General features: G+C 38.7%; 1 protein-coding gene across 1 annotated transcript; it reads right to left on the bottom strand.

Moving 5' to 3' along the window:
- Positions 1 to 336: 336 nt before the first annotated feature.
- On the bottom strand, positions 337 to 11,078 carry LOC141795327 (protein-arginine deiminase type-2-like). The gene is made up of 16 exons (XM_074676167.1): positions 10,987 to 11,078; positions 10,037 to 10,208; positions 8,779 to 8,848; positions 7,357 to 7,418; positions 7,160 to 7,277; positions 6,848 to 7,000; positions 6,570 to 6,763; positions 4,965 to 5,068; positions 4,749 to 4,860; positions 4,468 to 4,575; positions 2,767 to 2,918; positions 2,525 to 2,672; positions 2,351 to 2,444; positions 2,195 to 2,274; positions 666 to 791; positions 337 to 570 (listed from the first exon to the last, which is right to left on the bottom strand). Exons 1-16 carry the CDS (start codon positions 11,076 to 11,078, stop codon positions 337 to 339), a joined length of 2,019 nt encoding a protein of 672 aa, XP_074532268.1.
- Positions 11,079 to 12,654: the final 1,576 nt, after the last annotated feature.

Below are 12,654 nucleotides of genomic sequence, written 5' to 3'. Positions count from 1 at the left end.
GGAAACGCTGGAGTAGGTGAAGTGTGCCCTCTTGTGGCTCTGACTCATTATAGCACATTCTTCTGTGGTACCATCCCTCAGCTGGTTTCCAACCACAAAGACTGGGAGTGAATCATCTTTGTGCTCCATTAAAGTGATTGTATCTCTGTCTGCTTAAGCCCTTGTTTAAAGACTGGTTTGTAAATATTGCTTTTCATCCTTTTTGTAAATAAAAAATGACAAAAATGTTTAATAAAGATGAAGATGCAAACAACAAATCTCCCCCCATGCTTTGCCTTTTCCCTCACCAAGGCTGATAGTTGTGCAAGAATAGAAGCTAGCAGAAAAGTTTCCCTTTCACATCACCATATTCCACCACTTCTCTTTGAATGGCTCCCGGCGGACGTTGGAGCCACAGTGCAGCTCTCCATGCCATATGTGGTAGGTGGCGAAGTCGTCGATGAACATGCATGTGAGGCCCAGTCCCTCCAGCAGGGACCTCACCTCAGTCTCCAGGGCACAGACCCCGTTCACCTTGGGGCCAAAAGGCTTCGGGATGGCGAGGTCCTTCCCCAACACGATCATGTTCACCTTGAAACAGACGTGACAGACCATAATCACATGAATGCCCTTGAAAAAGAAACATAAAAACAGTCAACATGACTTTATACCATCTCTGAAAATACCATGTCAGGGTAGTAGGCATCTGCTTTTTTGTCGTGTGTCGTGAAGAGGATCGGCACGTCGATGATATCTGCGTCCTCCAAGCCCAGCTCTCTCTTCAGAACGTCTCTGTTCCAGTCGATGCAGTTCTAGGGGAAAAAAAAAAAATTAAAATAGAAGGTGGTAAATGGAAAAAAAATGGAAAAAAATATGATACAATCTGTTCAGACCAAGGTTATAATAGTTAACTAAAACGAAACTTCAAAACAAAAACTGAAATTTAAAACACATTGCAGTTAACTCTAACTAATAAAAACTAAAAAAGAAAACAAAAACGATAAGTAAACTAAAACTGTATCTTGTGTTCACAAAACTAACTGAAACTAACTAAAATTATGCAGAAAATGCCCTTAGTTTTAGTTTCTGACAATGTTAACAGCCTTTAGGATTTAAATTAATCGGACACATTTTCCCAACCAGTTTTACGACAGTTTTCAGCAGTTGTCAGCGCCATACAGCACCATCACAGCGACGCACTGGAACGTGCTTATTTACTGCACTAACTGGCTGTGCGCTGTGCTCACACAAAACGTGGTGGAGCAATGAATTAGAGCATCTGTGATAGTTTAATTGCATGTGAGTCTGACTTTAATTGTATTTAAGTCTGTCTTTCTTGTTAGAGTCCAAGTTTCTAAATATTTAAGCTCATATTATACTGTTTTATATAGTTTTAGTTTATATTAATTTTATGTAATTTATGTTTACATTATTTTTATATAACTTATGTATATTTTTTATATTAAGTTTATATTATTTTCTTGTGTTCAATCAATCAATCAATCAATCAATCTTTCTTCAATCAATCAATCTTCTTGTGTAGCGCCAAATCATAACAAATGTTATTTCAAGACACTTTACAAAAACATTTACAGGTCTAGACCCGTAAATGTTAATAAAATTTTATTAGCAGAAACCCAACATCAAGACAAGATAAGGAGTCTTATCTTATCTTAATCCACCATGAGTACAGGACTTTGCAGCATTCAGCAAGTTACAATGGCAAGGAAAAACTTCCCTTTAACGGGCAGAAACCTCGGACAGAACCAGACTCATGTTAGACAGACATCTGTCTCGACTGTGTTGGGGTTAGAGAGAGACAGATAGAGGAGAGAGAGTGGGAGAGAGAATGGGGGGATAGGCAGCAGCCAACAGTTCAGTATCAGCATTGACTGAGCAGTGAGCACTATGTTGAACTGAAAAATAAACTGTTTTGTACAAAATATTTACTCTGACCTTTTTGAATCCTACACCTGGTTAATAAGGTATGAAAAAACTAAAACTAAACTAAAACTAAGCCTTGTTGCAAAAATCAAAACTAAATAAAAACTAGAATGCCCGCTCTAAAACTTATTAAAACTAAACTGTAATGGAAATTTTTTTTTAAAACTAACTAAAACTAAACTATAATGACAAATCTAAAACTATTATAACCTTGGTTCAGACCAGGAAAAGATGCATTCATTGTCTTTAAATTACAGTGAATCCTGCTCACCTGCACGTAGTTGTTTTGGAGTTGCAGATCCTCATCCTCAAGGATCTCATCAACTGACTGTGGGTCCACATCCTTTACACCTTTGTGGAAGCCAAAATAGAGTTCAAAAAAAGAAAGGTAAAAGGGTTTACAGATTGCTTTCCAGGACAAACCTACCCTCAAACATTCTGGCTCCTCCATGTCCGTCATTCTGCAGGCCTTTGAAAAGTTTGTAGGCCGCGTCAGGGCTGGCCAGCAGCAGACGAAACCCCTGTGAACAGTCAAGTTTTTGATTCATGCAACCAGTTTCTAAAATATTTTATTTACAGAAGCTTCAAAGAAAAGATGTACCTTTCTGTCAGGTGCAGGAACAAAGGTCATGAATTCATCGACATGTCCAACAGTGAGCCAGTCAGAAAATAAAGCCACCGGATCCTGAACCTTTTGCGCCCTCAAGAAGTCCTGGACAACCTGGGTCATGTTCCGTCCTGTCTCTGCCCTTTAAGAGGAGACAGAGCTTAAAGAGCTGCTCCCACATCCATTATTCATACACTTCAGAAGTCAGAGATTCATCTGATTCTTTATAAGCTCACGTAGGAAAGGCCACTCCGATGATGATTCTGCCAAAAGGGTAATTTTTACCGTTCACCGTGACCGGAGGGCTGACCTCAAGATTACCGAAAGAGTCCAGTTTGGTCACTTCCTCTTTACCAGGTGTCCTTGTAACGTAACCAAAGTCAGGGCCCTATGAAATTAGAAATAGTAAAAGAATAGAAATCAAAGAAGGCTCAGTGTTATTGATGTATTATAAGATAGTGACAGGGCTGAAATCCAAAAGCAGCTTTTGCTATGCCACTGATCCACCAACAATGCCTACTGATTGCTCATCGACACCTGCCAATCCTTCAAAGACGCCTGCCAAAGTGTCAGTGGCACCTGCCAATTACTGAGTGACCTCTGCCAATCCCTTAGCAACACCTACCAATCACTCAGTGATTCCTGCCAGTCGTCAGTAACACCTACTAGTTGCCCATTGACACCGGCCTATCTATTGGCAACACCTACCAATATATCAGTGACTACTGGCAATTGCTTAGTGACACCTACCAAGGGCACAGCCACACCTGCAAATAGCTCAATGACACCTGGTAATGTACCAATGACACCACCAATCGCTTTTTGGCATCTTCCATTTTCTTAAAGACACCTACCTAATCACTCAATGAAACACCTGCCATCACACAGAGAAAACTATCAATCCCTCAGTAGCCACGTTTACATGGACCCAAATATTCCGCTTGCATCCGCTTTATTTGCTCAAACAGAAAGAATTTAACCTTTGTATACACCTCATTCTGAAAGGAAAGTGCCAATCCAAATGGACACTGAATCGGTCTCACAGGGGTGGAATATTTCTTTCCACAAACCGATTGAGGTATCATGTATCCACTCAAACGGAAAGTTGTCAGGGTGCGTTCTTTCAGCCCATGCTCAGATATGACGTAAGACGCAACAAGAGATGTTCCTCAATTTTAAAAATGGCGGCAAGCCGTCAGCACTGGACTGCTGCGGAAAGTTTGTTTTTGATCCAAACTTTGAAAGAACTGAACATAATTTCAAGACTGAATGGACAAAAAACTTGCAATACAGAGTTATTCCAACAAGTGAAAGAAAAACTCTTTGATAAATCACGCAATGTTTACATTTTTATGCGCATACCCCATTGACTATTCTGTTTGCTTATAGCAGCACATGTAGACCAGAGATTGATTTCCATGTATACTATTGTTTTCAGAAAAGTCAAGACTGCCAATCGCTAGTGACTCCTGACAATCACGTAGTAACACCTACCAATCACTAGTGACACCTGAATGTTTGGCAGGTGTGACTGAGTGATTGGCAGGTGTCACTAATGATTGGCAGGTGTCATTCAGTGATTGGCAGGCATCACTGAGCAATTTGGCAGGTGCCACAGAGCAATTTGCTGATGTTAGTTTTGCAGTCGGCAGGTGTCAGTGAGTGATTAGCAGCTGTCAATGAGGGGTCAGTAAATGTCACCAAGAAATTGGTAGGCACCACTGAGCAATTGGCAGGTGGCACCAAGTAATCAGTGTCATCCCATTAGCCACTTTTGGATTTCAATGTCTTTTTAAGTTAAGGTCCCAAAGTCTTATCCCGCATATACGGTTTCATCTGTTTCAGTGATTTTAATCGCATTTTGTTTCTTGAAGTCAAATAAAACAATTGTATGCGCAAACACTTGATTTCAAGAGAAATGTGCGATCACCCCTCACCAGTAGCTCAGTATGAGGAAACTCAGCAAGTTCCCTATCACGAGGAGAATCCAGAACAACAGGAAACCCATGATGAGGAGAGTCAACATAACCAAACTCCATCTGGTCCTGGAAATAGACTCAGTTAGTTCATTTCTAATGTGTAAAAGTTTTTATTTGTCCATTCTTTGCGCTTATTAGATCGAATGTGTTCATTAATTTTTCATGATTGGGTGAAATTCATTTTGGAGCTCTTAAGAACTGAAGCAAACTTCAGGTTATTAACACATTTCGACTTTTACCTGTATCCAGCGGTCACCTCGATTTATATACTGGGGGCAAATCCTCAGCTTACACCCAACCTCAGCAACAAATTTTTGCACTTGTTGCAGCACTTTGTTGTTATCAGATGTCCTAAAAGAAGATCACACACATGCATGAGTTGAGAAAAAAAATTGACAATATCTGCCCATTTACCCATCATCCCTTGGCTAATTTATTATGCAGTGAGCTCTTACTTGCAGAAAAACACCTCTATGGGCTTGAGGGTGTTTGGAGTCATGATCCATGGAGCCACTGTGAACAGGACTGTGTCTGTGAAAATTGGTGTGTCTGGGATTCCCTGTCAAAACAGACAACAGACTTAGACACTGATAGTTTCTGTTTGCGTCTTTTTGTGTGTTTGTGAGATGTAACTGTGATGTATTAATGATACTATGTCGGCGCTTAGAAAGATTACATGTGGTGTACCACAAGGATCAGTGATTGGGCCAATATTGTTTATTCTTGTTTATTGTTTATTCAGATGATACCAATTTGTTTTGCTCTGGTAAGAATTTAAGGAGCTTTTGTCTTGTGCAGAAATGGAGCTGGAAAATCTCAAAACTTGGTTTGATGTCGATAAATTATCTCTTAATATTAAGAAAACAAAATTTATGGTTTTGGGGAATCTAAATGACAGTGATTGTAATGCTAAATTAAAAATCTGCAATGTTGACATTGAAAGAGTTTCTGAGACCAAATTCCTTGGGGTTGTCATTGATCAAAAGCTAACATGGAAACAACACATTGAATAGATTAAAGGGAAAATCTCAAAATCACTTGCAATCCTGTATAAATCGAGAAATGTATTGAATTCCAAGGCTTTGCATTTGATTTACCATTCATTGATTGTTCCCTTTATTTCTTATTATGTTCAAAGCAAAATCAAAAATGCTCCCTGACTCAATACAAAAGTTCTTTTCAATTCAAGACAGTCCATATAATCTCAGAGGTGTTTGTAAACTTACTGTACAAAATGCTAAAAAAGGTATGAAAAGGAGGTGTATCTACATTATTGGAGTTAAATTTTGGAATGATGCCACCGTAAACTTAACGTGTTATTCTTTTTTTGTTTTTGAAAAAATTGTTTGTAAAGCAATTTTTGAAGCTTACAAGTGTAATTAATTATCTGTGTTGTTGTTGTTGTCTTTTTTGCTTTTCTGGAGGTTGGTAGCCTAAAAAGTTGAAAACATAGAATAGGCCTTGATAAGCAGCCTGCTTCTGACTATGCCTGTCAGTCATTAATCAACACATGACTTTTGACTCTGTTATTTTGTGTGAACTGTCAATGTTGGGTACAATATTTGGTGTTGACATGACTGAATAAATGAAAAAGAAAAAAAAAGAAAAAAAAAACATAACTAGAGGGATAAAAACACAATAGACAGAGAGTGCCATCCAAACAGAAGTATAGCTTGTATAACCGTAAACCTAGTCTCTGTGACATCACCATCTGTTTATGAAGCAGAGTTTTGTCTAGTCTATCGTCGTCTGCAGCCATATTGGAAATACTGAATTCAACCTTACTTCAGTCAAGTTAGTGTGAGGATAATAGGAGGGTGAATAATGGAGGGGGCAGACTTTAGGAATTCACTGTTACACAGTAGGTCAGCAGGGTTGGGGCACTGAAAGGCGGAGCACTTTTACATTAGCTTGGATTTTGTAAAATGCTAACTTCATGTTCAGTTCAATCCTATCAGCATGCTAATTCATAAAAATTATGATCCTCCTAACTCAAGCATCTTGTCAAAAGAAAATGGCAGAAAACAAATTTTAAAAAAGGTCAACACTGCAGATCTTACTCGAGTGGCTGGCTCCAACAGACTGAGGTGAATTCTGACAGATCCATCGAAGTCTCTGTCGAGAAACCTGAGGCCCTCCACGTAATAGTTCCACTTTGAATCTCCTCCCTCGTAAGGCACCTCCTCAGACAGAACGTTACTGCCCAGAACCAAAGGATGGGTCTCCACAAAGAGGTTGAAGAGGAAGCTGCCCGCTGAAGAAAAAATAAAGAAAAGAAACAACCCAGCTTTATTATTCCATCATCTAAGAGACTCTCTATCTCAGTGTCTGTTCTTACAGGTGGTGTTGTCGTCATCCCCAGATGATCCGGACCTGAAGACTCTGATGCTCTCTGCATCACTCTTGGAGATGTGCATGGTGAGCTTGTAGCCCTCTGGGAGCTTGGCAGGGCCTCTGGTCCTCAGCACCATGGGGGACATGTCTTTCAGATCTATGAATTCACAAAGACTTGAATTAACCTCACTGTGACAACATTAGTCTGGGCATGGCCAGAGTAAACTGAGAAATAAACATTTCTTTCTAAGCTCCCTTTAAAAAAAAAAAAATGCTGAACAGAGGGAGAGAAAAGCTCAAAGCTTGTTTATATTACCCGACACTTTAGAGATAGAGTCCTTCTCCAGGTCTGGTTTCTTCCAGTAGCTCTGCTCAGTGTCACAGTTGACCAATAGGATGGCTCCATAGCCGTCTTTACCCCATTTCCAGGAGTTCTACAAGTTTTTAGGAAGACGTAAAAAGTTTAGGAAAACATAATGCTGTCAAATGATAAATATCCCATTAGGAGCTCACCTTGTTTGGATTGTTCCTTTCAACTTTCCCGTCTCTGTCAGCATCCACATCCAGAGAGATCTCTGAGCGACAAACATTCAGTTTATTAACATCAACTAAATCCAGTGGGGAACCCTCAGGGCCTTCAAGGTATTCAGTGAAGGCCTAATAAAAAATATAGAAAGAATTTTTGTACTCCGAAATAATTATTTTATTTCTTTATTTGATTTTATTTTGTTTTTATTTATTTATTTTACTCAATGAAATCATAGCAATGAGTTTTATATTATTTTTATAAACTTGTCCTGGCAACAATGGGTTAATATAACTAAATGGAAAATGGACCAATCACAATTTTCCTGTTGATGGTATCTGGGTAAATCAGCGAAACATTCTGGCCGGCAGGGCCTTCAGTAACTGCAACGAATGCCTGTGTAACTCAAGCGAATGTGGCCACAATTTCACAATGACAGCTGTCTTAGCCAATCATATTTTGTTAAGTTGTGGGCGGGATCATTTCCTGACATCTTCCGGGTATTCGCTAATACCTACCAAACACCCCCTCCCTGCTCCTCTGCACTCAGACGGGGACATATTTTACTTGACCAAAAACACAAATAAATGGACTCCCACCGAAAAAATCTGATATTGGTCTGCATTCACGCTTTATTTAGAGAATTTTCGGCGCGTTACTTTCACACAAAAACACCGCTAAATAAGGCACTAGTTCTCATCGTGTCGTAAAAATGTTTGGTGCGAGCGCTCTGGGCTTCTGCTGCACTAAAACACTGCTGTAGAGATAATTTCTGCCCTAAACCTTGTGATAGGACCCAACTTGTTCCATCCCGGTGTATCACTTTAACGCCTAACTGTAGCGAAATGACGGAAAGTAATGGAGAAGACTGTGTGGTTCCTGGATTACTTGAAACTCTGTTTTTTTTTTTTTTTTTCAATTTTATATCTTAATTTTTTTTTAATTGTTTGAAGTTGTGTTAGGTGTTGCAGTGTTCAGGCACATGATAAATTTGTAATCCCACAAAAACTATCAATATACTAAACTTCCATGTCACATGATTCTGGCTATTGTTTTTATTTCTTTGTTTGATTGTTTATTGCCACGTGTGGTCCCATGGTCCTACTGAAGGCCCAGTGGCTGGTGCCATGGTTCGCCACTGACTAAATCTACCACACAGAGATTTAAATCACAGCTTTTAATTTCAAAACTCTGTTTATCTACAAGTCTACAGCTCACTTCCTGTCCATGCGTACAACTGGGTTTCCAAAGAAAAGCTGGTTTGTGTATGTGAGTCATGTCTCCACTTAGGATCCAGAAACGCTCTGCTGGCATCAAGGTGGCAAATAAAAACGACTCAGGGCTCTAAGTTAAGAAAACACTTTTCTGTTTTGTGCGTTTCAGTATCTTTTCAGTGTGCTCTAACTCACCAACAGCTGTCAGGTGAAGGATTGCATTCCCCAACACCTCTTTTTTCTCCCCATAGTACCTCACAGAGAGCTGGAACCACACAGGCACAGGAGTCAGTCACAGGTACAGAAAACTGATGGTTCTCAAACCTAAAAGACTCAGAAAACTCATGACTTCTCTTTAATAAACTGCTTGTGTCTTGGTGCGGTGCATGCTGCTTGTCAAGCACATTTTCACAGGCTAATGTTTGACTTCCTGCTTCTCTAAACTGTAAAAAAAAAATAAAAAAAAATTTATGGTTAATGAGCCTAAAGTTTGACATTAGTTTTTCTGTTTTTTGAAAATAGTTTCGAGAACTGTGCAGTTACAGAAATCATCTGTAAATCAACAATCCGGACCTTTTTGAGGATTATGCCAGTAATGGCATCCTGTGTTTATTGCTCATTTCTTTTAATGTAAAAAATAATGATGCTTTTTTCTGCTCTCTTAAATTACAGTTAAATTAATGTAAAATGACCATAATTATTGACAGCTTAGCATGTCGACAACATCCAATAATGGTTTAACAATAAACTGTTCAGCAATCTGTCAGATTTTTCACAACCATAAAACTTCCAAACATAAGTTTGGAACTTCCACTTTAATGTGTTTCATAAATTTCCTATTTCCCTGTTATTTTACAGCAAAGTAACTTTTGTTGTGACTTCATTTTGTAACCGTGAGTGAGGAGGGAACACAGGCAATATAAGACCCTGCCATGCATCGAGATAGCCCATTTATCCAAATTAATTTTTTTTACAGTGTATTTTATGTTAATAGATGAGATTTGTTGATAGAAAATGCTAAGTTGGTCAACTTTCAATCTCATTGTTCAGCAGGGTCATAATCACTGTGTTCCCTCCTCGCTCACGGTTACAAAAAGCAATCACAACAAAAATTACTTTGCTGTAAAATTAAAGCGTTTTTGCTGCAAAACTCTTTGCATTATCACTAAAATAGGAGTGTTTTAATGAAATAATTTAGAAAAAAATTGTTTAATGGTATTTTTCTGAAGAATTTTTTACTGAAATTTTCTATTAATATCATTTATTTTTACTTCATTGGAATTATGATATTTTACTTTAATTTGGGGGAAAATGACAGCCTGTCATTTACCTTAAAAAAGAGGGAAAAAAAACTTTTTCTTTTTAAAAAGGTTAATGACAGCAAGCAATAACCTTTAACAAAAAAAACAAAAAAAAACTTTTTTTTTTTTTTTTTTTTTTTTTTACAGTGTACCTTGCTTTCATTTTCACTCTGACTGGCCTGGCTCATGCTGATGAGCATGACTAGGTTTCCTTTGAAGGGGAGTGGTGACTGGAGGCGCGTCTCCTGAGGTGGGGGTTGGATGCTGCACTGAACAGCGGATGAGGACTTCACGGAGAAGAACTTGGAGCTGGGAGGGGCGCTCCTGGAAACAGATATTTTTAAAAAAATGTTGCATTATTCTCGGAAAGGTGTTGAAACACGTATTTGTTTTCATGCCAGAAAAAAAGGCATGGCATGCACTGACAAGACAGACTTTCATAGTTAGTACAGAAAAGGTTCATCAGCCAATACTTTTTTTCTCCAAGCATTATTCTTTCAGGCATTTTTTACACCTTTAATCAGAGAGGATAGGACAGTGGATAGAGTGGGAAACAGGGCGAGAGTGGGGAGTGACAAGGAAGGCACCACAGGCTGGACTTAAACCAGGTGAAACAAGCCAAAATTTACCCCCTTTGAATTATACCTGGGCCTGTTCCTGTTGGTTTGTCTGTTTGACTGGTTTTCTTAACTTTGCATAATATTTTTGGCTCTACCGAAGTATAATAATATCAGAATGAAATATGTGATAACATAAACAATAGATTAAAAAAAAATAATTTAATTGTAATTTTATGAACATTAGAAATACTGAATAAGAATAAATACAGAATAAATGTAATTCAATACAGTTTAATATAATATAATATAATATAATATAATATAATATAATATAACATAATATAACTTAATTTAATATAATATATTTTTATATAACCTAATTTAATATAATATAATTTAACATAATATGATGAAAAAAATAGAGTCAAATAGAAAAGAATATATGACAAATGTTGACTGACCAAAGCCCCTTAAAAGATTAAGTTAAAAAAAAAAAAAGAAAAGAAAAGCTGCATAAAACAGCCTTTTGTATCTGTCAGTACCTGTTCAGGTTGATGCTAAGCTCCGTGCCGACCACGTACACAACTCTGGTAACTCTTTCAACATCCACCCTGAGAGTCCGGCGGAGAACCATGGCTGCTGTCCTCAGGCGGTGTTTGGTGTTTGTCGCAGACAGACTTCAGACACCGAGGGGAAAGAAATGACTGACTCTTTTCTTCCCTATTAGGAAGTAAAGAAGCTGTTTGTCTGGGGGTAGGACACTGATATCAGGCTTCTGGCTCTCAGGGGGTGGAGATGGTGCCTTCTGGTTATCCAAACATTAAACCTCACTTCCTCACCCACCTACCTGTATCATATCTCATATCAACTCTGTGTGCACATGCCCTGTAAGAAGAAGTTACAACTTGTTGAAGACATGCCTGCTTCAGGCAATGGCAAAAAAAAGAGAAAACAGCTTTGTTGGAAGAACTGATAAGTCATTCTGCGAGAAATGCATTTTTTTACTGGAAAAATCTTGGTCTATACATTTGTAATGCATGTTTTCTTTACCACTTTCAGTACTATAGGGCAGGGTTTCTCAAAGTATTTTTGGTCATGGACCACTTTCAGGTTAGACATTTTTCCAAGGACCCCCTTATTATCAAAACCATGATTGGCTTAAAGGTCCTATATTATGCAAAAATCACTTTATTAAGTATTTTAGTGAAATTTGTGGGTCTTTGGCTTTCCTCCCAGCCCACAAAATATGATATTTAATGACAAAACCTCTTCTTAGTAGAGCTTGTTAATGTAAAATCTGACCTAAAACAAGCTGTGTGGATTTTGGGGATTTGCCGACGTCAGCAATTCCCTTTTTTGACCCAAACCCCCTCCCTGCCATGGGGAGGAGAACGCCAAAGTTGAAGAGCCATCACTGCTCTGTTTTTGGATGTAAACAGCCACATAGTTCCATGCACAAGCTTCCCATCTCAGAAAAAGACAGACTAAGTGTCTAGAGTTCATTTATCAAGGAAATGTTCCAGCTACACTCAGTAAAACTGTGCATGTGTGTGCTAGTCACTTCACGGCCGACTGCTTTTCCAACTTTGGACAGTCCAACAGAGGGCTAGCCAATAGACCGGTCCTGAATCCAGGCGCATTACCAACCATCCTCCAACAAACCTGGGACCCTGGAAATGTGAGTATTTTAAATGCTGTGTGCTGTGGAGCAGATATAAGAGCTTTTCCTCAGTGTCCCCCCTGTTTCTGTGTTAGCTTCAGGATGCTAACTTTAGCTGCAGTTAGCCTGTTGTTTTAGCCTGTAATGTTACAGAAAACGAGCTTCGCTGTTTTCTAAACATTGTGCACTCGGAGCTCGTGGCGCCGCTCTCAGTGACGTGGAAGAGCGGTGGCTCATTTACATATGAAGGCCACGCCCACTAAATCAGAGCGTTCTGAACAGAGGGGCTATGAGAACCTGGAAACAATGCTGCTGTGCTTGATTTATTGACTTTTTGGACCAAAACATGTTACCACCATTTCATGAAGACATCAATGATCCATATTAAACTGCAGAAAAGGAGCAGAATATGGGACCTTTAATATTAATCCTATGTAATAGTATATTGTGTTGTATTTTGGAACAACAGAATTAGGCCACATTTAAACTTTCCAAGTAACTCTTATTGTAAACTTTGAGGAAATGCTACCTCCAAGGCAGTGCTGTGCAC

The sequence above is a fragment of the Halichoeres trimaculatus genome, unplaced genomic scaffold (genome assembly GCF_033239565.1).
Source record: "Halichoeres trimaculatus isolate MK-OKI-2021-1 unplaced genomic scaffold, fHalTri1.1 fHalTri1_scaffold_1, whole genome shotgun sequence".
NCBI lineage: Eukaryota > Metazoa > Chordata > Actinopteri > Labriformes > Labridae > Halichoeres > Halichoeres trimaculatus.
Note: the sequence above shows the minus strand (reverse complement) of the source record. Positions and strands in the feature narration are given on the sequence as shown.

Excerpts from the sequence above, each read along its gene's own strand:
- LOC141795327 (XM_074676167.1), bottom strand. The coding sequence starts at position 11,078 with ATGGTTCTCCGCCGGACTCTCAGGGTGGATGTTGAAAGAGTTACCAGA. Across the intron at positions 7,419-8,778 it reads CCTTCACCTGACAGCTGTTG|AGATCTCTCTGGATGTGGAT; the intron begins GTGAGTTAGAGC and ends TTTGTCGCTCAG. Across the intron at positions 7,278-7,356 it reads AAAGGAACAATCCAAACAAG|AACTCCTGGAAATGGGGTAA; the intron begins GTGAGCTCCTAA and ends AAAAACTTGTAG.